The sequence below is a fragment of the Lagopus muta genome, chromosome 21 (assembly GCF_023343835.1).
Source record: "Lagopus muta isolate bLagMut1 chromosome 21, bLagMut1 primary, whole genome shotgun sequence".
In the NCBI taxonomy this organism is placed as follows: Eukaryota; Metazoa; Chordata; class Aves; order Galliformes; family Phasianidae; genus Lagopus; species Lagopus muta.
In genome coordinates this window covers 306,331-332,680 of record NC_064453.1, presented here as the reverse complement: position 1 = coordinate 332,680, position 26,350 = coordinate 306,331, and the positions used below count along the sequence as shown (strand labels likewise).

Below are 26,350 nucleotides of genomic sequence, written 5' to 3'. Positions count from 1 at the left end.
AAATAAATCTGATGAAATGTTGACCTGCTCCACGCAGGCAGCAGTATCGTTATTCAAAAAACAAGTGGCAGACCCTTGTTATCGAAAAGAGGCAAAGGATCAGCAGCTGAGCTGTAGGGAACGGAGAGCGGCGTGGACAGCATGGAAACCATGAGAAACACTGAGTAAAGGATAGGATATTCCCAAGAAGACTCATTGTTTGGAGAACTTCTTTGTGAATATTACTGATAGGTTTAGGAAGATCAAAAGCTTTGGCTTCTGCTTGATTCTTGCAGTAGGCAAACGATGGAACTTTGTTATAGTGGAAGGAACTGAAAATAACAGGCATGGCACTGTAGATATCCAGACATAAAACTGTCTGTTGCTTTTCAGCTTCCAGCTCACAGCTTGATTCAGGTCCAGCAGGAACCATCATGAATACACAAACCATGAGATACGATCACTGGTCAGATTTGCTCTCTTTAACACAGTGCTCATCACCAGATTTAGTCATAGTGGGAAGCAGGCTCTGATACACTGCTGTGAAACAGAACTTCTGTATGCAGCAGTCTGAGCTTCTGCAGCAAATAATTTCTGAAGTAACCAGAGATAACACTGCTAAGTTTCTCAGTAGCAATTACAGTTCAGTAACTTTATATAACCAAAAACTTCAGTGCAGTTTAATCTCATTTTCAGTGTTTTTATTATTTTTTTCACAAAGCTGCTGTTTGAACATTTCTTGTTAAGCCTAACATCACATGTGACAGAATAATGTATTGAGAATAATAAAATGGATGTGAGTGCAGGAACTGGAACAGGAAGCATGTGTGAACTGAACCTTCCATGTCATAACAGACACTGAGACTTAGGAGGAAAGGCAAAATGTGAGCGTGCTATAAAGCAAAATCTGGTGGGTACAATAACGATAAAAGTGGTTGTCAAGCAAGCATAGAGGGACTCATTACTAAACCAAGTGCAACACTTTAAATAGTGATAGGAGGAAAAATACTTGTAAACCTTATTTACAGCATTTCTGCAAGTTTCTCATCTCAGCCAATAAAAATGCAAACTCTGATATAGAACTGGAGTGAGGTGAGATGCTGCGAGGCAGTGTAACATCAGTGGGTGATGAGGAAGTGTAACAACAGGTGATTAAAAAGGCAGACCCAGGAGCCCTGTCCCACTGGCTGTTCATGACATACGGAAGGGCCCAGGAGGGGAACAGGACATTTCACATGCCATCTTTACTCTCTGGCAGTGTTGTCAATAAATGTTGTGAACAGGCCCTTGTTTGCTTCTGACTTTCTTGCATGAAGCAATTTGCTGATGGAGAGCCTGCGGGTCTTCCTGGCTGTGAGGTGAGGCTCAGCCCTGCCATTCCATGCTATCGATTTGTGGATGTCAGTGTGCAGGGATCTGTGAGTTGAGAGGTGAAGTCAGTGGGACTCAACTTTGGCAGGGCTTTCTGGTTTAGTATTTTAGATTTTAGAAGAAATCTGCTTTTCCAGAGTATGACAAAGGCATTGGAAAAAAAAGCTTTTCAAGCCTAACCTGTCAGGAAAGGAACGCCATGGGAACTGTGCTGCCAACAGCCAGTACGTGGCAAGGTGTTCGCTGAGCCCTACTGCACATGCAGGGTATGCACGCAGTGTGCCCCTAACATTGCTTAGAGAAAGACAAAATAAGGGTGTAAAGTGTTCCTTACAATGCATTGTTTTACTTCAGTGAAGCACAAGTACTCTATTGTTGCTTCTGGATTTTTTAATGCGTTTGCTAAGTCTTGGATAGGAAACCAAGAAAGTGGTAAACCAGTGCTTAAAGTGCTGTTACTTTACATAGATCTCATCAGCTCTGAGTAAAATCAGCAGGAGAGGCTTTCTGCTGTTCTTTTGGGATGACTTCTGATGTTTCCTGGTGTGTTTTTGAAGTTCCTGATGAGTTTTTCTGTTCCCTTTCCAGTTCATGGTATTAAGTGGACGTGCAGCAATGGAAACAGCAGTTCAGGGTTCTCAGTGGAGCAGCTGGTGCAGCAGATCCTCGATAGTCACCAGACCAAACCGCAGCCTCGGACACACAACTGTCTGTGCACTGGTACCTTGGGTGAGTGCCACGGGAGGGCAGGACGTGCTTGCAGCTTAACCCAGGCTTGGAATGGGTTTTGCAGCACAAAAATGCTGTATTGTGAAATGTTGAGACCCAATGAGTGTAGAAGTAATAGAAGATTTAAGAAAAAAAAATGCATCTGGAATTTCTGTTTAAAAAAAAAAAAACACCACAAAACCAACAGCAAACACTTTGTGCTGTGCCCTCTGTATGTGATTTGCTTAGAAAGGTGCGTTCTCTTCTGCATGCTTCAGAATTTATTGTTCTGACAACATTACCCTCAGAAACTGTTGCCCTGCAGCCTGCTTTGCTGGAGAAGGGCTCAGGTGGTTACTTACAAGGCTGCACTGGAATAAGACAGGTTTTATTTAATTACCATGAAGACATGAGAGATTTCTCTCCTGTTAAAAAAGATGTTTTTGTTTGGAGACTAGAATGGCAGGAAGCAGCATCCTGAGTGTTAGAGCTTTGCACAGCAAGTAGGAAGAAGAATTATTCTTTTTTCCATCTCATCTGCTTTATAGCCAGTCCTTCCTACTACTTTGGTCAAGTAAAATATATCATATACTAATTAGTCTTCAGAGAAATTTATAAAGGAAAGCTGTCTGTGCTTCAAAGGGTTTGTTTTTTTCTGCTTTTCTGGGCCGTTGTGTTATACAATTGAGGTTTTTAAGTAAGAATGATGACCTCTGAAATACCTGGGTTTGGATTAAAATTCAAGCCTGAAGGCTCAGCATTTGATCCAGGTTTGCAGATCTGAACACGAATCCTTTTATGCTTCCCTTTGATGTTTTGTCTTGTGCTAAGTCTGCCGCCTGGTTTTTAACATAACAGTATCACTTTGTTTTGTAAAGGCTGGCACATTGACACACACATCCCCAGTTCTTTGCAGTCATAGGCAAAGACTGCAGAGTGAAAGCTTCTCATGTTCCTGTTGGTCTCTATACCTAGGAGAATAGAGAGATTTAATACTGCATTTAGTCTGTCCTGAACTACTTTGAGTGACCTGATTCAAATCTTGAGTGCATAAAAGAGAAGTTCCCCTTCAAGGGCAAGGAACAAAAGGGTTGGCAAATTAGAGCGCCTATGCAGACACTTTGTGTTGCCCAGAAGATGGCATTCATAATTGTAGCCATTAGCTACAGGGAGCTTCTTTTCCCCATTAGTCATTGTAGAGTACAATAGTTGTTGTTCTTACCTCATTCTAGGGAAAATGAACCGTTAAAGAAGCACGCCTCAATGGCTGGGCTGTTCTTTAAGCAACAAATGCCATTCTTGCACTGGAGTTTGTGGATAGGACACTTTCCAGAAAGAACAGTTTATCTCAGACTGCCCGATTTCCTCATTTGCAGAACAGGGCCTGCAAGGCAGAAACAGTCTGCCATAGCTGACAGACTTACTTTGCAGACTTTGCCCACGTTAAATAACTGAAATTTGGCACAGATGCTGATTCCTTTCCTCTTTATTTGTTATCAGGGCAGAAAGAAGTAAGGTGAGGGTAGGCGCTATGTGTGGTGAAGCTAAGTGTGCATGTGTTCCTGTTCCGAGGTTTGTCGTTGTGCACAATGGATCTATGTGTCAGATGGAGGGGGAGCTGTACACGTGGCATGAGCAAGAAATCACTTCCGCGGTGCCACTTGCTCTCTCCATCCCTCACACAAGCACCTAAGCATGGCTTTCCTTTACTACAGCCGTAAGACAGGCAACCAGCATGGGTTTAATTTTGTGCTTACTGAACCACCAATGTTGTTTTCTGGCACAGGGGCAGGAAGCAGTGTGCATCACAAGTGTAACAGTGCCAAACACCGCATCATATCACCAAAGGTCGAACCAAGGACAGGTGGGTACAGCACTCATTCAGAGGTACAAAATAACGATGTCTCTGAAGGCAAGAACGAGCACAGTCATGGCAAGGCCTCCAGCCGGGAGAAGAGGAATGGCAAAGTGGCAAAACCAGTGTTGCTCCATCAAAACAGTACCGAGGTTTCTTCCACCAACCAGGTTGAAGTCCCTGACACAACCCAGAATTCTCCTGTGTCCATCAGCAGTGGATTAAATAGCGATCCAGATATGGCGGATAGCCCAGCAGTCACTGGCGTGTCCAGCATGGCTGTAGCATCAGTTATGGGAAGCCTGTCACAAAGTGCCACAGTGTTTATGTCAGAAGTCACCAGTGAGGCTGTGTACACCATGTCACCCACCTCCGGCCCGAATCAACACCTTCTGTCCTCAGATGCGGCTGCACAAGGGCTGGTACTTGCTGTGAGTTCTGATGGACACAAATTTGCTTTTCCAACAACAGCCAGTTCAGAGAGCTTGTCCATGCTACCCAGCACCGTCTCCGAGGAACTTGTGCTCTCCACAACTTTAGATGGAAATAGAAAAATTCCAGAAACCACCATGAATTTTGACCCAGACTGTTTTCTTAATAACCCCAAGCAAGGGCAGACTTATGGTGGAGGGGGTATGAAAGGTGACAGCATCAGTACCAACATAAGGCAGTCACCCACCACAGAACGTAGCTTCAACTTCAATACAACCCTCACGAAGGAAATTAAAACAGAGGACACGTCTTTTGAACAACAGATGTCCAAAGAAGCATTTTCCTCCACTTCTGCATCTAACACTCTCACCCTCACTACTGGTTCAGGTTTGCTTCCATCTGGAGGGGGTCTGAGCCCAAGTACCACCTTGGAGCAGATGGACTTCAGTGCCATTGACTCCAACAAGGACTATTCTTCCAGCTTCAATCAGACAGTCCAGAGCCCTCACGTTCATCAGACCCCTTCCCCCAGCTTCTTTCTGCAGGATGCCAGCAAACCTCTTCCCCTTGAGCAAAACACCCACAACAACCTGAATGACACAAGTGGCTCATTTGTGAATACAATAGGAATCCCCAGTGTGAAAACAGAGTCCCCATCCCAAACCACTTCCAACTGCAATGGCACGGTGGAAACCAGAATAGAGTCCACCTCGTCTCTCCAGCTCATGCAGTTCCAAGCAAATTTCCAGGCTATGACTGCAGAAGCTGAAGTTCCCATGGAGACCTCCCAGCAGGCAGAAGGGAATGAAAATCTACTTAAATCAGGGGATCTTCAAGCCTGCAGCACAGAACACTACTTGCAACCTGAGACCAATGGAGGTATCAGGAATGGGAACAATCTCCCTATTCTCCAAGGAAACATGGTACAAGGACTCTATCCTGTGGCCCATCCCAGCTTAAATAACTCCTCCAACATGGAGCTTAACTTGGACCACTTTGACATCTCCTTCAGCAACCAGTTTTCTGATCTAATTAATGATTTCATATCTGTGGAAGGTGGGAGCAATGCCCTCTATGGACACCAGTTGGTGTCAGGTGACAGTGCCGGACTCTCTCAGCCTGAAGACAGTAACAGAACAACCTACAACCAGGCTGAAATGTGCATTCCTTGCTGCAGTCCTCAGCAAGCCAACATGCAGCTCAGCAGCACAGAGAATGGAGCCAGCACGATGGCATACATGCATGTGGCTGAGGTGGTCTCGGCAGCTGCAGCACAAGGCACTTTGGGGTTGCTACAGCAGAGTGGGCGCTTGTTCATGGTGACAGATTATTCACCAGAATGGTCTTACCCTGAGGTAAGTCAGGGCTTTTAGTCCTTAACGTTTACTGCCTTATCCTTACTTGCTTTGTTAATAACAGCTCCAATAACTGTTTTGTTAAAGCTTTGACTAGGTTTCAAACACATTTATCTTAGAAGAAAGAGCATCCAAGGCCATTTGCATGTCTCAGTGTACTTTTAATTAAGCACTCTGTCACCCTGACAGGGCCTTTTCTTTACCTAGAAACCTCTGAACAGAAATGTTTTGTTTCATTGAAAGGCCAAGTATTCCCACATGATGGCCTCATGCACTACTGTGTACAGCCTTACTGCACTGAACTGCGTGTGATGGATCTTGCTAATGATGCAAAGTAGTATTTATCCTATGTCAGGTGTATGTCCTGGCACAGCTCTGCAGTCTGTTCCTTCCTGCTCACGTGTGTGAGAAGAGGAGCACTCCCATCATGGCATGGTGAATGTCCTGGTTGTGCCCAGCTCCACACTGAGCCTCAGGGAGGAGGCACAAGGACTATGGGAGGAACTCAACCGTACTTCTGCAGATCTGTGCTGGATGCAGCTGGTGCCTTTCCCACCAGCAGGAGAGGCGGATGCCAAAGCCTTGCACTGTGTGGCTGACACAGCACTACTGAGACCCATGTCAGGGCAAGGAGAGAGATCTAGGACAGGCTCCAGTTGCTAAAGTTGGGGTTGAAGGACCCCCTCGTACCCCTGCTTTGCACAGCTCCTTCAGGGACACCCCTTGTGACCATGCTTCCTTTTTTTACCAATTTCTCAATACCCAGTAAAGTGCAAGGTGTATCACTGCCAGCAGGAGGAGGGAACAGAGTGAGTGAAGAGAAACAGAGATGCTCTGTTATGGAATGCTGTTTGCATTTCTCCTATAGTGTAAGGTTTGGTGGCCATAGAAGGGCACCACGAGGTGTCCCAAAGGCTGCAGCAGCAGCAGCTGTGAGCAGAGCAGTCCTGGCAGGGCAGGTGGATGGAGGTATTCAGGCTCTGCAGAGCGCTGGGATGTTGCTGGCTACTGGTGCCAAAGATCTGTATCTGCCCTCATGAGTTTGTTTGCGGTTTAACCATTTTGGTGCATGGTCCTCCCTGGATAGGGCTTTCTTCATGATGCTCCCTTTTTTTCCCCTCTGCTCACTGTAGGGAGGAGTGAAAGTTCTAATCACTGGTCCATGGCAAGAAGCCAGCAATAATTACAGCTGTCTGTTTGATCAGATCTCAGTGCCTGCATCTTTAATTCAGCCAGGAGTACTGCGCTGCTACTGCCCAGGTAAGGAATGGCTCTCCTACAGCTGGTGGCTTCAGAGGAAGTTCTTGACTTTCAATACATGCAGAATAACTGATCCTTGCTTGCTACTTGAAATGCTGTGAAGTTGGTTAATTTTGGAGCACATGGGATCCTACCTCATGCCAAAAGAACCTATTGTATGGCTCCTAAATGTGTTTTAAAGCCTGCCTGTTTTAAAATGCAGATTGACATTTTGGACTCTTCAGTTGTGTAGTCACAAAAATATTGCTGAGTGCACCCTCTGCTCTCGTTTCGTCTGCTGCCAGGCTGCCCATGGGGAGTTCACCCACAGCGTTGTACTTTGGCATTTCTGCAGGGAGGTCACTGTCTCACCACTCGTTCTTCTCTTTTAGCTCATGACACTGGGCTCGTGACTTTGCAAGTTGCCTTCAACAATCAGATCATCTCCAATTCTGTGGTGTTTGAATACAAAGCCAGAGCTCTGCCAACCCTGCCTTCCTCCCAGCATGACTGGCTGTCTTTGGATGGTAAGAAGTGCATGATATTCTTTAACTAAGCTCACCAAATGGTAGAACTGTGAATGAAAGGAGCAGCCCCTGGTATGGGAGAGGGACGCAGGGGGCTGAGGCTGCGTCGTGGGGAAGGTCTGTCACTCAGCACTCCATTAATCAAAGCCCTCTTCCTGTTGACAGAAAAAAACATGAGCGATCAGAACAGAACTCTGTTAGCTTGATGTCAGCAGTGAGGGATGGAAATGTGGGCTTGAGATTTATGTGATAGCTGTGCTTGCAAGTGTTACATTTGGGCACACCCCTGAAATGCATTTTGTAGAGGAGAGATGGGAAGAAAGATAGTAGAAGAGCATGGGAGCCTGGAACAGTGGGCTGGAGGAACTGAATATCCCCACTTACCTGTGCCCACTGGTGCTCCTTCTAAAAGCTATTGGAGAAAATGAGAAGTCAGTACGGCCTGCAAGGAGGCAACAGATCTGCTGGCTGGTCTGTTATTTCTGTACTACTGCATGAAATTCATTGATTTTCTTTGAGAAGTCGCCAAGGTGACAATTTGAACAAGATGGGCATGAACAAAATTCATTTCCCTTCCTGAGTGTGATTGCTGGAGCAGCTTCCAACTCAGAGCAAGGAGATCTAAGGAAAAGAGCTGGTTTGTTTTAACAGACATGATAGGATGGAAAAGAACAAGCAGTACTGCTTTTGTCTTTTTTCACCAGAGAGTCAACTGCTGCAGTGCTGCATTTTATGCACTCTTAGCAAAGTCCTTACATGTTCATGTTAGGTGACCCATTTGTTAAGTGCCTGCTTTCTCTGCTCTGTACAGGAGACAAATATGGTAGGGTCAGATCCGAAGTCTTCAGAGATTTCATTGCTGAGAAACTAATATTAGTGCTACAAAGTGTTACACGAAAGAAATCACAGGAGCCGTTGTTTGCACTGGGCTGTACTGAAGATGAGCAGTAATGAGCTAATACACTGATTTTGTTTGTTGCTCAGTCAATTAACCTCATCTAATTTTGTCTGTGAGCTGCCAATGTAGTAACTGCAGTTCAGTCACAGAATCGTCACAGAATTGCATGCTCTGGGAAATCTGCTGTGGATGTATTACTTCGATAGGAGCTTGACTTCAAAACGTTGCTGTAATCACAAAGATTTGAAATGTGTGTTACTGTGTTATTGCTGCACATACTTTGACAGACTCGGCAGATATGTAGAACTGATTGACGCCAAGGGAAGAAATACTGAATAGTTTTAAGCTTAATGCAGGCCAGCAGTGTGCAAATGTCATCAGGCGGTGTTTGAAGGGATTTTGGTGGGCTCCTTCCTTCTGTCTGGGAAGCCTAGGCAGAAGAAGCTGCTCTCATTCAGACATCAGTTAGATGCTTCCTGTGTGCCGGCAGCAGCTGTGAGTCTGGGGCCATCACAGTCCCTGCTCATCGGTGTGTGTGGATCATCGCGCGATCTCTCCAGCGCGGCGTGCAAAGAGGCTGCGTCTTAAAGCTCTTCTTTGGTCCTTTCCTCAGTGCTGGTGGTTTGGAGGAGCTGCAGAAGGTGGCTGAGTGCTGCCTGCTTGTGTTGTCTGTGTGCTGGGGAGCGGGCAGGCTTTCCATGAGTGCTGTGATGTGGTGGAAGGGAGGGGGACTGCAGCAGTGAACAAAGTAGGGCATTGCTAACGGGGGGGAAAAAAAAGGAAAAGGACCGCTGCAATGCAGAGGCCCTTCAGGGAAAAAGACTGAATAATTCTATGAACCATGAGCTATCAGAAGGCTCTGTCGTGGTGCACAGTGCTCTGAAAGCAGCAAATGATATTCTTTTTAATGGACAAGCAACATCTTTGCTTTTATTCTAAGAGTACAGATGTTAGTTCAGCTATAAGCTAATGTGAATTGATTCTACCAGTAGAATAAACACACAAATCCTCATCTTCTTTGTTTGCTCCTAATTGCACTGCATTAAATCCTTGTACTACTGCCGGTTCTGTTGTCTGGAGGGAAGGATGCTAAGGACTCTCCGCAGTCCCAAAATACAGACCAGGATTTTATTATCCTTTCTACTTAATCTGAAGGAACGCTCTGAGTTCCTTTGTGTTTAAATATTTCAGCTATGTGAGCACTGCAGGGTTAACAAACTCCACCGTACTGCAGAAATGGTGTCATCCCCAAATCCCTGTAAAATGAAGACAAAGGCATGCTATGTAGGGGAGGTGTGCGCTGAGGTGACAATAAATCAGCTGTCTTTTCTCAGCTCTGCAGATACCCGGAATGCTTTATCTTCAGCTTCTTTTCTTCAGGAGGAATCACAGCTCTGGAGAAGTTTCCAAGTTTCCAGCAGCAGGAAAAAAAGGAGCATGAAGGGATCTGTCTGCTCACTGGTGTGCATTGGTGCTCCTCCTGCCCCCATCAGTGCCAGCAGATCCCCCTGTGCCCACACAGCACCTTAGTATGATCTGCTGCTGCTGCTTCCTCTTGTTTGCTGTTGGTAGAGAAGCGCTCTCAAGACAAATGAAAAGCAAACAAAACCCTTCTGACCTGAAGGGCAGAAATGAGAAAGGCTTTTTAGTACAGGCTTTCAGTGTGTTTGCTTCCCACTGCAGAATTTGCTGCTTTCAAAAGGCACTTGTAGAGACGGCGTTTGCTTGGCATGGGGTGTGATGGGGCATTTAGAGGGGGCCACCATGAGTTGCTCCTTGGGGCTGTGCTTATTATGCACCTGCAGGAGGGAAGTTGTGAAGGAATAAGTTAAATTGTCAAGGAGAATGTAAAAGTCTGGGTGGGGAACTGAGGGAGCTGAGGGTTTGGGTGTGCATAGGATGGGCAGAGCTGTGGTGGGAACTAAATGGCACTGATAGGAGGGAGCATGACAGGCAGCTCTCCCAGCCCGCTGGTGCTCAGTGAGCTCTGGCTGCCTTTCCCGGGTGGAAGATGCAGAAGTGTGGTGGCTTGGTGCTGTTGGTGTGACAACGGATGTATGCATAGCACCCAGGCAGCCCCCAGGCTGTGTGTGTGGAGCTGGTGGCGTCTTGTTCACCTGGACCTGATGCCTGTTTCTAGCATGGGAGTGTGTGAGATGGAGACAAGACGACCTTGCAGGCACCGTGTGCTCATACTGGTGAGGTCTGAAGATGCATGGAGGCTTTATCTGTTCCGTATTTTCATTGAGACTTGCATTTTTGGTCCCTTTACGTACAGCCAGGCAGCTCCCATACACCTGTTTCTGAAGGCTGCGTTCTGTTGCTCCGACTGCGTTTCGCAGACGCTGTTTTCTGCTTCGCTGCGGTGGAGGCGTGGAGACGGGAGCGCTGCGGCTGCTGCCCGTCCCGAGGCTCCGACCGCTTGCCGGCGGACGCGCCGCGGTGCCCGGACGGCTCCGGACCGCGGGCCGCACGGCGCTCCTCGGGGATTTCACGCTGGCTTTTAACGGCGCAAAGAAACCGTTAACGTTTCTTAGCTCCGCACGTCGGCCTCGGGGCGCCTACGGAGTGATGAGAGCCGCAGTGCCGGAGCTCGGCCGCTCGGCGCCGGCAGCGCCCAGCCCGGTGCTGGCGGTGATGTCACCCGGGCGGGGCGGGGCCCGGCGGCGCCGGGAGAGGCGCGGAGCGGGGCAGGGCAGGGCCGGGCCGCCGCCCGCGCCGCCGCACACAATGGAAGGCGGCGGCCGCAGCCTTCCGCCCGCCGCAGCCCCGGGCCGCCGCTGAGCGCCGCCGCGGGACGGGGCCCGAATCCCGCACCCCGCCATGGCGGCGCCGAGGGGCCCCGGCGTGGGCTGAGGGCGGAGAGCCGCGGGGCGGCGGACGGTCGCCGTCGGGGCGCGGAGCGGCGGCTCCAGCGCGCAGTGCCGCATCCCCGCGCAGCCCGGAGGCGGTGCTCGCCCCGCGCCGCAGCTCTGCCCGCCGCTCCGCTCCGGCTCCCGCCGCCGCCTCCTCCTCCTCCCGCCGCCGGAATATGGCCCTGCGCGCCGCCAGTCCGCGCTCCGCCGCGGGGAGCGCTCTGCTGAGGCTGCGGCGCGCCGGGGAGCTCCGGCTGGCTGCCGGCGTGCCATGAGCCCGGCGGGAGCCGCGGCAGACAGAGCCGGGCCCGTCCTGCCCCGCCGCCGGGCGCGGGCTGCAGCCGCCGCCGATGCCTTTGTAGGCGCCCAGGTCAGTGTACGAGGGCGGGGATCGCCGCTCCGTTCGCGGAAGGCTGCGGGACGCGGCGGCGTTTGCTCGGGGTCGGGTCCGTCGCCGTGCCCTCCTTCCTCTTCGCCGCTCCTCGGGCGCCGTCACGGACAGACGCGGCTCCCGGCCCGGCGCTCGCAGGAGCATCGCACGTGCAGAAGCGCGCTGTAATGCCTCCGGCTCGCGGTTTCCCATTTGGGTGGGCATGACGAACGGGATGGCCCAGACTTTCCCGGAGGAGCTGGGGATGCTGTAGGCACATCTGTTCCCAAAATCGTTTTGCAAAGCGGCTCTTAAGGAAGAGCGGGAATTCAGACCATCTGGGCTACTCTCAGTTGAGAAATGGGACAAACGGGGTAGATGTCTGCTTCCAAAAGCTCCCGGTGTCGGAGATCTCGGCCTCTTTTCTCTGCCCGGTTCCAGCGGGTCGGTTTGTTTCAGTTCTGCGTACAGCTGCTGCAGCCCGTCTTGGAGGAGGCAGACGCTGCAAGCACCGCGTGCCGCCGTGCCGATGAGCAGCGTGCCGGGAGCTCATGCTCCTTGTGTGCTTTCGTGCACATCCCGTACGGTGTTGGCACCTGTGGGAAAGCACAGCGAATTTCTGAGCAGCTGGGAAGTGCTTTACGGAGGTTATGGACAGTAATGGGCACTTGAGGGGGGAAAGTCAGCCTGACCCCCCCATCTCCTGCTGAGTTGGAATGGCACAACACAGAGATTCCGTTCCAGAGATCCACAGACCTTCACCTGTATCTTGGGCTCAGTGTGAACTGTGTTTTCCTGTACTTGTGGCGTTTCTCTCTGCCTGACGGCGATCTCCCTGACAAGCAGGGTTGTCCATACGTTGTACAATATTAAGGAGAAATTTTAAGTGCTTTTGTTTGGTGGTTGAGATCGCTGCCTGTGAGCTCCACCATTAAACGGACCCAGCCAGGATGTTACTGACAGTGATGACTCCTCAAAAACAAAGCAGGTCAAGCCAATGCTTCGACTTGCTTGGTGTTTTTACTGTACAGAGGAACCAAGCAAAATGTTACATGCAAACAACCAATCATTTGTAAAATAGGAAGAGAGCAGTAATGAAGTGCTTTTTGGGTTATTTACTCGTCCAGTAAAGCTGCATGTAGAGATGAGAAAAGCAGCTCAGTGCAGATCCCTCAGAGACACAGTGTGAGCCATTGCCCACCAAATGGGGACACTGTTGCCACTCTGTGTAGCCTGAAAAGTGAGAATCCCGGCATGAAATACTTTGGGTAATAATTGTCTCTAGGACAGGGCTTGGGTTGGAAGATGGGGATGGACGCGTGTTCTGTCACAAGGAGCGCTTCAGTTGTGAATGCCTTCTGCAGCACAAGGTTTGGTTCTTGTTTTACCTGTGCCATTTAGGGTGGGAGCTCCACCCTTTAAGCATCTTATTACCTGCTGGTGGGATGGCGTGGCTGGGCAGCACTGTGGCTGTGTGGTTTTGGTGGTTTTGTGGGGAGATTGTCCCACCTGCTATCAGCAATCACGTGCATTCGCAGCAGTGACCCCGTAACCTTCACACGTGGGAGAAAACTTGGGAGGTGTTGGAAAGTGCTGTGTTGGCTGCCTTCTAACACAGGGTGCGTATGTGCAGATTCAGACTGATCTCTGCGTGGGTCGGGTTCTGGCTGAGCAGCTCCTCCTGCCCCTCTGGAGAGTTTTGCTGCACTTCCAAGTTTGTGACCCATGGGGCAGTGCCTCGCTCCTGTGTGAGCAGTGGGAGCGCTAGGAGTGCAAACGGCCTTTGGCACAATGGAGCAGGTTTCCTGAGTTAATATGTTGTCCAGGAGTTACGTGTGGGCCTTCAGAGTTGGGCTTTTATGGTTAAAATTGAAGAATAATAATCTCCAGAGAAGACTGCAATTTCAGGTTGTTTTCTGTAAATTATGAGGTGTTTCCGATACAGAAATGCAGTCGTTTTCATCGACTTTGTTGGAAGCAGCCTTGAAGAACCCACAAATTCCCCTCAGTCTGCAAATTATGTTACATTGGCAAAAGGTATTTGGTTCTGTGTTGCCCCAGGTTTTAAAGAGGTGAGAGTACATAGGATGAGGTTGACCTTGGGCAGCACAGGCATGCACCCATTTTTGCTGCGTTTAGAAGTTTGGTGCTTCCAGTGCAGGGAACCTTACACAGCTCAGATTTCCTGTGTAATGTAAGCAGAGAAAAGCTTGTTTTGGTAACTTGATTTATGTGCAGCTGAGCGTTTGTCTTCAGTGCGCAGGTACTTGCCATGAGACCCCCTGTTGGAGATGAAAGATAAGAATGTAGAAACACTGGTGATGTATTTTCCTTGAGTACTAAGTGCTGGCTGCCCACGGCCCCTGAAGTGAGCCCAAACACAAGGATTTGCATAGCAAAATAAAAAATAATAAAGGATAAATGGTCTTGGACATCCTCTGTGGTGCTTACAGCCCTTCTGTTAATTATTGCAATGCAAAGCAGTTGTTGGTAAAGGTAAAAACAAATTACTGTTCCTTCCTCCCCCCCCCTTTCATTTGCACTTTCATCCTGTGTTCATTGCTGACACTTGGCTGATAATGCCTTTCTGGCAATCAGCATGTTGAACTCAGGGTACACAAATGGGCAGTGATGTTTCACGGCAGTTTCCTGGTTTCACTGCACACTGCGTTTTCAACTTGCTGATGTCTGTGCAGATACGGCCCGGCAAATCCCGATATGGAGACTGTAGAGGTGATAACGTTTAGATTGAAGCTGACAGAGTTGGGGATTACAGAATGGTGCTCCCTAAGGGGTTAAAAGGATCCTGAGCAGAAGGAAACGTGTGGGGTCCGATGGTTGCACGGAGCTGTAGCTGCATGCATGCAGGTCCTGGAGCTGGCTGTAGATCAGCAGCGCTGTGAGCAGGTGGGCTGCTTTGAGTCTGCCATGGGAACAGAGGTTCTCTCTGCAGCTCTGTTGGTTTCTTGGCACTGCGGGAGCTGTGCTGACTGTATGCACAGAATTCTGCCACTGCTATCAGCTGCGTCTTTGTTCTGTGCTGAGGTGGTGCATTACGTCACCTGCAAAATGGGCAGCGTTAGAGACTTGCTATGTATTCTCACCCCGTTTCCATCTTTGCTGCCTGGAGCTTTCTAGTTCAGGCTGGAGAAATAGCAGCAGCCTCTGCCAGCCTTTAGGAGGGCTCCCTTGGCTCTATGCTGAAGCTCCAGAAGATTTCATTCCCTTCCCTCTTTATTAATAGCAGCATGGTTCTGATCTGCTTTTAGACTGAGCGGTGATTGACAATTAGCCATGGAAAACACCGTTGTCCCAGCAAGAGTCCGAGGGTTACAGGTTCAAATTCCTGATATCTGTTCTTTGGACTCCTGTTGGGTCCGACAGAGACTCTCTGCTACCCAAAACCTGGCAGTGCTGTCCTAAATGATTCCTGGGAGTGCTGCCCACGTGTCTGAATAGGAATATTAGATGCTGTTTTCAAACAGTTTCCTGAAAAATGTTCCCTTGTTCTTCATTTCTGTCTGGGGACAGTGGGACAGTGACAGTCGTCCCTTCGGTGACTTGGCAGAAGGTGTGAGGAAGCACTTAATGTGAGCAGGAAGGGGGGAGCTTCGTCACTGAGGCTGCAGTCCTTTGGGGGAAGCCTGGAAGATGTGCACAGGCCTGGGGTCCCATTTCTGTTCTACTATGTTTGGAGCTAGTAAAGAGAAATTACATATATATCAATATTTATCTCAGTCTGCACTGCCTACTGTTGTATCTCATGGGAATCGTTTTCTGCTGCTGTTTGGGGGCATACAGAACTTCTGTCTGTGTGACATTGGTGGCTCGGATGCGATGGCTGGGCTGCGTTGCTCCTCCCGGCTGTAATAAAGCACGAGTGCTGGCAGCCCGGGCCGCTGGTGTGGGATGCAGCACGGAGCTGCTGCCCTGCAGATGCAGCTGTGTCCCCACAACGCGAGCTGTGTGTCACAGCCCTCAGCTGAGGGATGGCTCAGCGGCGCCGGGTCGCTGCCGGGCTCTGCAGCGTACGTGCTGTGCATGGCGATGGGAAGGAGGAGGCAGAGGAGCAGACTGCACTGCAGCACACTGCAGCACTGCCTGAACAAAGGCTGGCTGAGCAACACGGCTCCGCTCACTGCTGCGCGCTGCCTGCAGCTGAGAGGTGAGGCTGTCAGAGTGCATCCGCATGACAGCGTTTCCAAAGGGTTTGCAATTCACAGGGCAACTGAGCTGTTAATTGGGCACTGATAACAAGGCACCTAACAAGGCAGATGACTGCAGTGGGAAGCGGCATTCTCTTGTGATCCTGGCTCCTGGGCGGCCCGGGTGGGACTGCGGGGTCAGTGATCGAGGTTGGCAGAGACCTCTGGAGGTCATCGGGTCCAACCCACAGCTCAAACACAGCCACAAAAGTGCTGAATTACCACATATTTGTGTTGGAGCTGAGCTGATGTCTGCTGCCAAGGCATAGGGATGGACGCTTTGTTGTTGTTGTTCTCTAATCGCTGGGAAGTCAGAGCTGACATCTCACTGACAAATGGTTAGGTGACGAAGGGAGGCTTTGTTTCGTTCCTCAGTTAATTGATGCCTGACTCTTGGGCTAAACAGAGGCCATCCGGGTGGATCTGGCAAGTGGGAGTTGTGCTGATGAGCACTTCGGGGAACCTTCATGGCAATTTTTTCTAAGAGTATCGCTGACAGTCTGTCACACTTTAAACTACACTACTGGAACCGTGAAGAAACTTTCTGAGGGGCAGGGACTCAGAGCGTGCTGCTAGGGGCTCTGTATGTAAGCAGGTCTCTCAGACAGGACTTTCTCTTTTAGAACCCAATAAAAATATTTTAATTGTCATGCACAGATTTCTGTTGCTGCTAATGGGCTTTGCTGTGGAGCATAAGAGCTGCACTGACTGGACACAGACACAGAGATATCTGCTGAGATCACAGAGATCTCTACAGCCTCAGTTTAGCAGTGCCCTCATGCAGTGCTGCAACCTCATTCTCCCCACTCCACTGTTCAAGCAATACGAGCCGCATCACAGTGCTGGCTTACAGTGGGAGGTGAAAATAACTAACACATCCTTTAGATCTGTGCAGAGACTGCACGACTCTGCTTTGCAGGAGGTGTTCCTGGTTTATCAGTGCCCATCCCCTGAGATTTGTGGTAATCCTGTACCAGGTGGCTTGGCTGAAGTTGTCCAAGGAAGTCCATCTGTCAGGTCAGGAATGTGGACCTTTTTAACAGCTTCTTATTCTGAGTGCAGAAAGAAGCAAAGCTGTCTTTTTCTTCCAAGTGCCATTATTGCATGGTGATGAGGAGATGGTTGGACTAGATGATCCTGTAGGTCATTTCCAACCTTGTGATTCTATGATTCTATGATTGCATGGTTTTAGGAGGCAAGCCAAGCTTAATTCAATACTCCTGTGAAAACAGAGTGGTTGTCTCTAGAACTGAGAGTATTTCTATGTGGTTCTGCTGAGATGTTGTCTGAACAATTCCATTTGCTCAGGATTTACTTATATATTCAAACCTGAAGAGGCAGAGTGCTGCAGGGCACTCATGCCTTTGCTCCAAGTGGAGCAGATCTCCTTTGTGATTTTCAAGGCGGTTGGTTGTGGCTCTCCACAGTAGGCTGCCAAAAACTAAACTTCCTTACTATGGAAATGCCCTTATTCTGCCTTTCGTCAACCCAGATAACCAGTTCAGGATGTCGATACTGGAGCGTCTTGAGCAGATGGAGAGGAGAATGGCGGAAATGACGGGCTCCCAGCAGCACAAGCAAGGAGTAGGAGGCGGGAGCAATGGGAGTGGGAATGGAGGAACACAGGTGCAGGTATGGACCCTGCTGCGCCCAATCACAGTAGCTTTATGGTTTCTTATGTGATGGGGGTTGGAACGAAGTGTAGTTGTTTCTTTTTAAGCCACAAGGCTTCTTTGTGGATGTCTTTAAGAGCAGTTGGCTTGCACTCGCATTTGCCACTGTCTCATTACTTCTGAAAGGGAAAGTTGCCAGCTCAGGGCAAGCACAGCTCTGCTCCATGGTTAACATGGGCTGTGTGTGGTGTTTCAGTGCGTTTCTGGGACTGGAACCTTGGGCAGCTGCTTTGAGAGCCGCGTGGTGGTGGTGTGTGAGAAGATGATGAGTCGTGCTTGCTGGGCAAAGTCCAAACACTTGATCCATTCAAAGACTTTCCGAGGAATGACGCTGCTCCACCTAGCTGCTGCCCAGGGCTACGCTACGCTGATCCAGACCCTCATCAAATGGCGGTAAGACGCGGCCTGCTGGGCTCTTGGGTACCAATATAGACATGGTGGAAACATATGTAAGCTCTGCTTGCTCCAGATTTCTGCTTGTCCCTTACAAACTGCTCCGTGTGTCCCTTACAAACAGCCAAATCCCCAAACTTCTTCCTCTCCCCTTGTCTGGGAGGACCTGTATCTTGTGACAGTGCAGTTACTGGTCGTGTCATACTTAAAGTCTCTATTGGGGGTACCATGGGTAGTAAATGTGTGTTGTGGGCACATACGTGGCCACTTCATTGTGGTGTGATGTACTGGATAAAGCTGTACATTTAGGAAATTATCCTAACTTGTTTACAGAGCATCATTTGTTCCGTTGTTTCTTCTGCAGCACCAAACACGCAGACAGCATTGATCTGGAGCTGGAAGTTGACCCTTTGAATGTGGATCATTTCTCCTGCACCCCCCTGGTAAGCAGCAGAGACAGAAACTTCTGAAGGTGTCTGAGGACCTTCTGGAGTCCTTTCTGATGTTATTTTTTTGATGTATGTTACATTCTGAAGAGTGGATGTTTCCTGCATGTCCTTGCTGTGTGAATGTTAAGACGTGGTGCTACCATCTTCCTAGAGCTTTGGTGGCAGTCCTGACGGAAAGATCACTGAATGGTTGGGTTGAAAGGGACCTTAAAGCCCCCTCAATTCCAACCTCATGCCATGGGCTGCTTGCACCCCTCCGTCAGGCTGCCCAGGGCCCATCTATGGCCTCAGGCACCTCCAGGGATGGGGCACCCACACTTGTCTGAGCAGCCTGTGCCATGGTAAAGAACTTCTTCCTAATATCTAATCTAAAATCCTTGTAATTGAGTAACATGAGGGCAAGGGACAGACAGGTGGTTCTACTTTTGTCTTTTACCCAACCTCTACTCGCCAGTGTCATGCTGGGGTTAAGGCCTTTACATGCCTTCTTTCAAATTTTCCTCTTCTGCTGTAGAGGTTGTAAAGTCATCACAATATCTTGTTTGTGGAATCATGACTAAGAGCTTAAGTAAAACGCCAAAGCAGGTAGAACCAGAAGTGCCAGTTTACAACAGCAGAGTGTTTGATTGTATTGTTCCCAACCTTCAGAGATCTCCGTTTGAGGCCGTTCTTTCTCTGCAGTGATGTTAGTGTGCCTGACAAAGCTAAAAATCAAGGCCTCGATGGTGAGAAACTGTCAGCTTCATTTGGTGGATGGAGGTTTCTCAATGGAGAGAACAGCGTGCATCTAATCCTCTGTAGTGACTTTTTGTTTGTAGAGGACATCTGTAAAAACCCCTTGGTGGTGATGCATGCTGTGATTTGCTAATCAAGTTTCTGTGACCTGAGGATAAGACTCCGCTGCATTATTCAGAAGAGAAGGAAATAACAAATCTCACAATGGGTCAATTGTTTTTTTCAGATGTGGGCATGTGCCCTGGGCCACATGGATGCAGCTGTTGTGCTGTATAAGTGGGACCGCCGAGCCATCTCTATTCCTGACTCCCTTGGGAGGCTGCCGCTGGCAATTGCCCGCTCTCGGGGCCACGTGAAGCTGGCAGAATGCTTGGAGCAGCTGCAGCGTGATGAGCAAACTCAGCTTGGACAGAACCCCAGAATTCAGTGCCCCTCGAGCACCGACTCCAGCACAGAAAGCTGGGTGTCCCAGTGGCACAGTGAGCTTATTGCCTCTCAAGAGCCTCAGAAGGGAGTCACTGTGATTTCCAGTACCAACACGGGTAAGAAAAACCCAACAGCACTGTTTGCTGATTATGTGATATGTGAAATCCTAGAGCAAAGGGCTCACCTGGGTGGCCGATGCCACCAGGAGCCCTGCTGTCCATGCTTAATTATTTTTTGTGGGCTCTCTATTATGCGCTCCGTGCTCTTTTGTAAATACTGAAAAAAGGAGTGAATGTCTGCCTTAGGAAGATGTGTGTATCTGAAGAATATTTGGGATAATATCCTCCTTGGGTGTTGACTCCTTTGCATACACTGTTGGGTGTTGCAGAGCACAGCATGAACTTCTGTCTGCTGCTCTGCAGCAGAAGTTGTTTCTGTAGCAATCACCTGTTGCATACTTCACTTGACCATTGATCTGTTTGTTTTCAGAGCTGAGACGACCAAGATCAGAACCTTCCAGTTACTACAGTAGTGAGACTCAGAAAGATTACCCTGCACCCAAAAAACATAAGCTGAGCCCTGAATATTTTCAAGCCCGGCAAGAGAAGCTGCTTTCCACTGCACTGAGCCTGGAACAGCCAAGTGTCAGGAAGCAGAACTCCAGCTCCAAGCAGTCCACCACTGAGACAATCAGCCCCAGTGAAGGGATAAGGGACTATGGCCGGGAGCTCTCCCAGCACATCCCAGAAGCAGCTGGATACCGGGGCTCTGGCAGCCAAGCGGGCATCAAATGGAACCCAAAAGACATTTATATTGGTGTGTCTGCAGTGCAGTTGGTGGGGAGCCAGAAGGGCGCTGCGCTGGGGAAGGACGCTGTGGGCCATCGGCTTCGCCAGCGAGAGCAGATGAATGTGCTGATGTTGGCTGACAGGGAGTTGGTGGATGCAGAGCTCTTATCCTATAGGGACAGTGTAGGGGATGAGGACTGCTTACGCCACATGGATGACTTGCAGGTAAACATCCGTAGCACTGCGGTGGTGGTGAGGTCAGTGTGTAGTTTCTCCTGTTGTCAGAGGGTGTCCTTCCACCCCACACACAAAGGTTGATGGGTAGTGGCTTGGTGCATACCTCTCACCAGACCTCTCAGGTTCCCCACACAGTGAGAAAATGGTCTGGGGAGTGTGGAACCCTGCCGTGCCTCGTCAGAAGGGACGAAAGTGAGTGAGCTTTGGTTAAGGATTTCTCTCCGGTGCTGAGCGGCACGTCTTTTCTCTGAGGCACAAAGCTGGGTTGTCACGTACAAACACAAGGCTTTTGTTACCAGGCAGCAAAAGTTTGCTCTCCTCTCCCCCAGGTGAACATGATGACACTTGCAGAGCACATTATTGAAGCTACGCCTGACAGGATCAAGCGGGAGAATTTTGTGCCAATGGAGTCACCGCAGGTGGAGAGAGCAGAGAGTGCTGCCATGAGCACCACGATGAGCTGGCTGGCCAGTTACCTTGCTGATGTCGATCATCTGCCGAGTGCTGCACAGATAAGGTCAGTGTGAGTTGGGGCGCTGGGCTTTTTAGGTGGGCTCCGTGCTGGGTAGCTGCAGATGCTGTTTCTCAGTGGCACTTAATGCGGGTGCTTCCAGCCAGGCATGCACTCATGCACAGATGTATCATTGCCAGCACAGCTGCACATTCATGGAAGAATGGAAGTGCGTGCAGGAGAGAAGTGTAGCACAATCTCAATAATGCCACAAGGGCTGACTCCTGACTTCTTTTCCCAAAGCCATGCAGTGCAATACAGGCAGGCTTAGAAATGCAGGATGTTGGTTGCAGAGGCAGAGGGGTGCTTGAGTTTCTCCCTTAAACTCACAAATGTTGAATTCCTTGTCTGTGATGCCAGTCCAGCTCCTTTGCAAGCAATAACTCCTCCTGTGATTTGGTATTTCAGAAATCTGTATAGTGAACCCTTGACCCCTTCTTCAAACACCAGCTTGAGCCCTGCAGGCTCACCCATCAGTGAAATAGCTTTTGAGAAACCCAGCCTTCCTTCGGCAGCAGACTGGTCTGAATTTCTGAGTGCATCCACCAGCGAGAAGGTAGAAAATGAGTTTGCACAGTTAACTCTGTCTGATCATGAGCAGAGAGAGCTCTATGAAGCTGCCAAACTCGTCCAGACAGTCTTCAGGAAATATAAGGTATGTGGCCAGAACATAAAATGTCTTCCTCATCAGATGTGAGAGTACAGTTTGTTGCAGAATAAAATGTGGGTAATATCCACTCCAGGGTCAAACAAAAATTTGTTTCTGTCGTAATGTTTTCAGTGCTGCTAGCATCCACTCGTTGGTGTTTGCATAGCATCTGCTGTACCAGGGAGAGTATCCCATGCTGTAGCATGTGTTCTGTGCTGCCACAACACTCGAAAATGTCCTCCAAGTACAAGCTCTGGTGAGCTGCATGCTCAGCCCAGGGATCAATTTTGAGGGTTTTCTCTCTTACATGAATTGGATGTAGAGGTGTCTCTGGAAAATGTGTAGATGTGGATCAGACCATATAACAGTAGCAGGAGGGATTTGGAAGTTGTGCCCTGCAAACTGCTGTGAGCTGCTGTTAAAAACCACTGTCCTGTTTTGGTGCAGTCTGATGATTGCTGCTTTGCTTTTCCACGCAGGGTCGTCCACTCCGGGAACAGCAAGAGGTGGCTGCTGCTGTCATTCAGCGTTGCTACCGAAAATACAAACAGGTAATCAAGGAAGTCAGATTTTCTGAACCAAACAGGTGCCACAAACACAGCCTTCTGTAGTGGGAATTTCTCCTGTATGCATTTTACCCTGCTCAGGCAGAATTAAAAAGGGAAGAAAATGTGTATCCTGAATCTTAATTCAGAGGATTCTTCCTTGAAAGGATTTGGCTTTGCTGTGAGACAGAGGGCAGTAACATATCCTGTATTGGCCAACATGCATGCCTGGTGAGACTGTTCTCTAACTAGTTGCTTGCCAAATTTCATTGTGAAATTGAAGTTGGTTTTGCCTTGGATGAGGGTGAAGGTGAAAAATGAGGTTGTTTTATTTTGCACATCCTAAACTTCTAAGCTATAGCAAGTCCTGTGCTAAAGCTCATTGCTGCTTGTTCCAGGACTGAGACTGTTCTCCAGTCTCTGGTTGGAGACAAGTTTTTAGGCTGAGTTCTCAACCCCAGAACAAGAAGTTTGTTTTGGTTTGGCTTGGGTTTTTGGTGGATGCTGCAGCCCACCTTGTGCAGTTGCTGTGCCTTCGACTCGAGCTGTCTGCTCCACACAGGCATGTGGTGTAAGATGAAAGGCAAGATGCTGAACTCTTTTCCAACCTTCAAAAACATTTATTTGAGAAGCATTTCTGGTGCCCAATGACCGCGTTGTGCTGTACATTCAAACTGTCCCATGTCGGTCCTGGAGTGATGCTTCCTGTAAACAGGAAACCGAATTCCTTTCAAAAGCTGCTTGGCAAACTGTTCTGTCTGGGATCCTGGAATTTCCTGGAATCGCATCTTTTTGAAAGAAGATGGGTTAATTTTTTTTTAATATATATATATTTTTTCCAATTCTTTATTTGTAGAACTAACATTAACTGTGTATTTTCTGTTTCTCCCTAAGCTTACTTGGATAGCCTTGAAGGTAATACAAACACTGTTTTGGGAACCGTTCCCGTTGGGTGAAAAGCTTTCACATTCAGTATAAAGCAGGAGAACTGGCATTCAGTGAAATGTTTTCACAGTATCTGTGGCAGATAAATCACTGACAAACCAAACCTCTCCAGAAAGGGATGCAGGGGCTGCTGTGCCACAGCATGTCAGCGTAGAAGGACGCTGGAAAAAGCAAATCTCCTGCTTCTACAGAAGCTCATATACGCAGTGATGGGCTGAGGTGCAAGCAGTGTTTTGGAGTTTGTTTCCAGAAGAGGAGCTTTCCTTTGCTGCTGCTCATTAGCTGTCACTGTGATCCTTGCCTTGGCATTCAGGGAGTGTAGGGGAGCGCCTGTCCCAACCATGCAGCCACTGCTCTCTGTGCTCTGCCTGCTGCCCAGAAGGCTTTGACTGTTGGGATTTAGGATCACTGTGCCATGGATTCCTTAGACCACCATCTCCTGTGTGGTGCTGCACATGCTGGAGGCACAGCCACTCTTACTTTGGTCGCTGGCAGTAATTTTCTGCTGTAAAGACAGATTTTCCAGCTACACAGCGTCTTGCTGTAAGCATTCTGAAATCAGCTGAGCTTTTTCTAAAGCTCACCAGGATGCAAGGCGTGCTTTTCCTGGAGGGAATGCATCCCCAGTTGATTTTCCATTCTCAGCTTCCTCTGGCCTCTGTTGGGGTGAGGCAGAGGTTGGGTCATTTCTCCATCTTTCCTCTTCTCAGGGAGGGAAAAGAGGAGGAGAGGGAGTTGTGGGCAGGCCAGAGACTCAGGAGCAGAGCAGGTAACGCCATCCAAGTGTGAACGCTGCTGGGCTCTGCATGCAGAGGCTGTGATTTTCTCTTTCACATGCCATACTCTGCTGCTTTGTCACTGCATTACTGAGATCAGCGCAGGCCTATGAGGACATTGGAACAGTCGTAGCTCACATCACCATTTCAGACTTAAACCCTTCTATTCGGGGGTTTGTAACTCAGCCACAGAAGTGCCCTCTGGGCTAAAAATTGGAAGAAAAAACACGGCCAACCTGCGAGCAGACTTATTTAAAATAGCTAATTTAAAACTGCAGTCTGCTCTATTTAATTACAAACGTATAAAAGCAGGAGAAGGAAAAAAAGAAAAGAAATAATGACAAAATATAAGTACACCTAATGACTGCTTCAATTCCAAAAAGTGAAATTTGGTAAATGGTGGTCTGTGACAGTACTGGAGGGATTTCTTGGTTCTTGTGGGATCATGTTGGGATTTTTTTATTCGTTTGCTTTTTTATTTTTGCTTTCCCACCGGACACATAAAGTCCTCTACAGTATCTTCAGGTGTTGCCCCTACAGGGCTGCATCTGTGTCCCATCTGCCCAATAAAGTGAGCAGATGTCAGAGCTGCTAAAATGAACTTCCCGGAACAGCAGGAAGTCACCAAGTTGTGAATGTGATAAAGCTTTCCAAGTAACCTCTGTCATAGTGTCAGCTCAGAGGTGTGAGAGCAACTTCTTTGTACTATTTTGCATCTCTATTACTCTTATAAAAGATGGCTGTTAAACAATAGGTGTGGTGGTGTTTGATCTCTGCTGAGCAGCCTCCTACTTGCTTGTTTTAAAGGGGAAAGGGTGTACCATACAGATTGGCTTTTAAAGGGTTCCTGCTTCACTGGGAAGTGTGTGGAGAGAAGCAACACTGCGGTGCTGCAGAGGGTTTCCAATGCGGGTGACTGCTTGTAGAGGTTTCCAGGTTCAGTCAGTGCTGGCAACAGACTTCAAACACAATTAGTTTTGTCTGTGCCATAGGCTCAGTCTTAGACTTGCTAAATTACTGTGGTTTTTGGTTTAAGTGAGAGTGGAATGTTACTCTATTTGAGATGTTTGGACTGAAACGGATTCGTGAGCAGCCCAGATGTTTGCAGCACTCTGTGATGGCATGGACAAAGCTGATTTAATTTGGTTCTTCAAAATGTTGTCCTGGGACAGTGAAATACACCTGTGAACAGCAAATAAGGTTCTGACAGTAACTCCTTCGAAAGATATGATTTAGTGAGAGCTTTAAGAAGGTTCTGCACCTATTTCACAGCTCTCATCGGCTGTTGCCTTTTTTCTCAGAGTCCCAACCAGTCAGTAGGTGCTCATTTGTTTTCCACTGTGTCTCAGTGGCACGAGAGCCTTTTGCTGTAGGAATTTGCTTCTCACTGGGGCTTTTGGAGTGCCTCAGCCTCTCTTTGTTTCTCTCCTAGTATGCACTTTATAAAAAGATGACGCAAGCTGCCATTCTTATCCAGAGCAAATTCCGAAGCTATTATGAGCAGAAGAAATTCCAGCAGAGCCGACGGGCCGCGATGCTGATCCAGCAGTACTACCGCAGCTACAAAGAATGTGGGAAGAGGAGGCAGAACCGTCGGACGGCCACCATTGTGCAGCAGAAACTCAGGTGAGCTGCCAGGCTGTCAGAAACCACCAGGATACGTGTGTGTCATTGCTTAGATCAGAGCTGCGCTGTAATGGACGTAGGTGGTGGGATAAGTACCATGTTTTGTAGGATAATTATTCTTGCATTTAGTGCTAGTCCCCCCTTTTTCGTTTGTGCTTCAAAGTTGGGTTTTTTTTGTGTGTGTGTATGTTTAGAAGCAGTCTGCTTACCAAGAAGCAGGACCAAGCTGCTCGCAAGATTATGCGGTTTTTACGACGCTGCCGCCACAGGTATGACATCACCCTCTGGTCAATGCCCTTCAGCAGAGCAATGTGATGTATTCATGTGTGTCAGCAGTGAGTGCAGTGTAAAGGGGAGCAGAATCGATTCTATTCAGATCTTTTACGGAATAACACAGCACAGCTGCTTTCAAGATGAACTGGCAGAAAGGAAATCTCTAACTTAGGAATGCTGCAGAAAGGCAGTCATCACACCGAGCTGCACTGCTGGTATGGTAGAGCACCCAAGGTTGTGCTGGACAGACTCGGGTGGAAGTTTGAGCAAAGGAAGGCACAAGATTCTTAAAGTTGGACTTAAGGAAGCTTGAGGGGGGGGAAAAAAGAAGGATATCCTTTGAAGGATAGCAGCAATGCATGAGTGCTGCACTGACCTGTGCACTACACAGAGCATTTGTGGTATGTGCTAAAGAGCAAAATGCGATGTCTGGAATACACCAGAAACCCATCAGTGAGGTCACTCTCATCAAATACAGCTTCTTTATAGTAGACATGTGGAATGTGCCGACAGAGCAGTAGACAAGTTAG

The 26,350-nt window shown here is 48.6% G+C and overlaps 1 protein-coding gene across 11 annotated transcripts in view; it reads left to right on the top strand.

The window, feature by feature from the left end:
* CAMTA1 (calmodulin binding transcription activator 1) overlaps positions 1–26,350 on the top strand; it is a 224,694-nt gene that overhangs the window by 187,515 nt on the left and 10,829 nt on the right. For 6 of the 11 annotated variants that reach the window (XR_007380850.1, XM_048967829.1, XM_048967826.1 and 3 more), the window contains 15 exons: positions 1,939–2,079; positions 3,845–5,700; positions 6,834–6,960; positions 7,332–7,466; positions 17,287–17,426; positions 17,664–17,860; positions 18,225–18,303; positions 19,271–19,586; positions 19,960–20,483; positions 20,825–21,012; positions 21,415–21,661; positions 22,135–22,206; positions 23,095–23,115; positions 25,354–25,547; positions 25,742–25,816. Coding sequence is in view for 10 of the 11 variants with exons in the window: in XM_048967829.1 (XP_048823786.1) it covers positions 1,939–2,079; positions 3,845–5,700; positions 6,834–6,960; positions 7,332–7,466; positions 17,287–17,426; positions 17,664–17,860; positions 18,225–18,303; positions 19,271–19,586; positions 19,960–20,483; positions 20,825–21,012; positions 21,415–21,661; positions 22,135–22,206; positions 23,095–23,115; positions 25,354–25,547; positions 25,742–25,816 (4,312 nt within the window). In the remaining variant the exon portion in view is untranslated. Of the gene's footprint in view, positions 1–1,938; positions 2,080–3,844; positions 5,701–6,833; positions 6,961–7,331; positions 7,467–11,397; positions 11,590–17,286; positions 17,427–17,663; positions 17,861–18,224; positions 18,304–19,270; positions 19,587–19,959; positions 20,484–20,824; positions 21,013–21,414; positions 21,662–22,134; positions 22,207–23,094; positions 23,116–25,353; positions 25,548–25,741; positions 25,817–26,350 lie in introns of those variants that run through there. The other 5 variants (XM_048967823.1, XM_048967822.1, XM_048967825.1 and 2 more) reach the window with 3 other exon arrangements.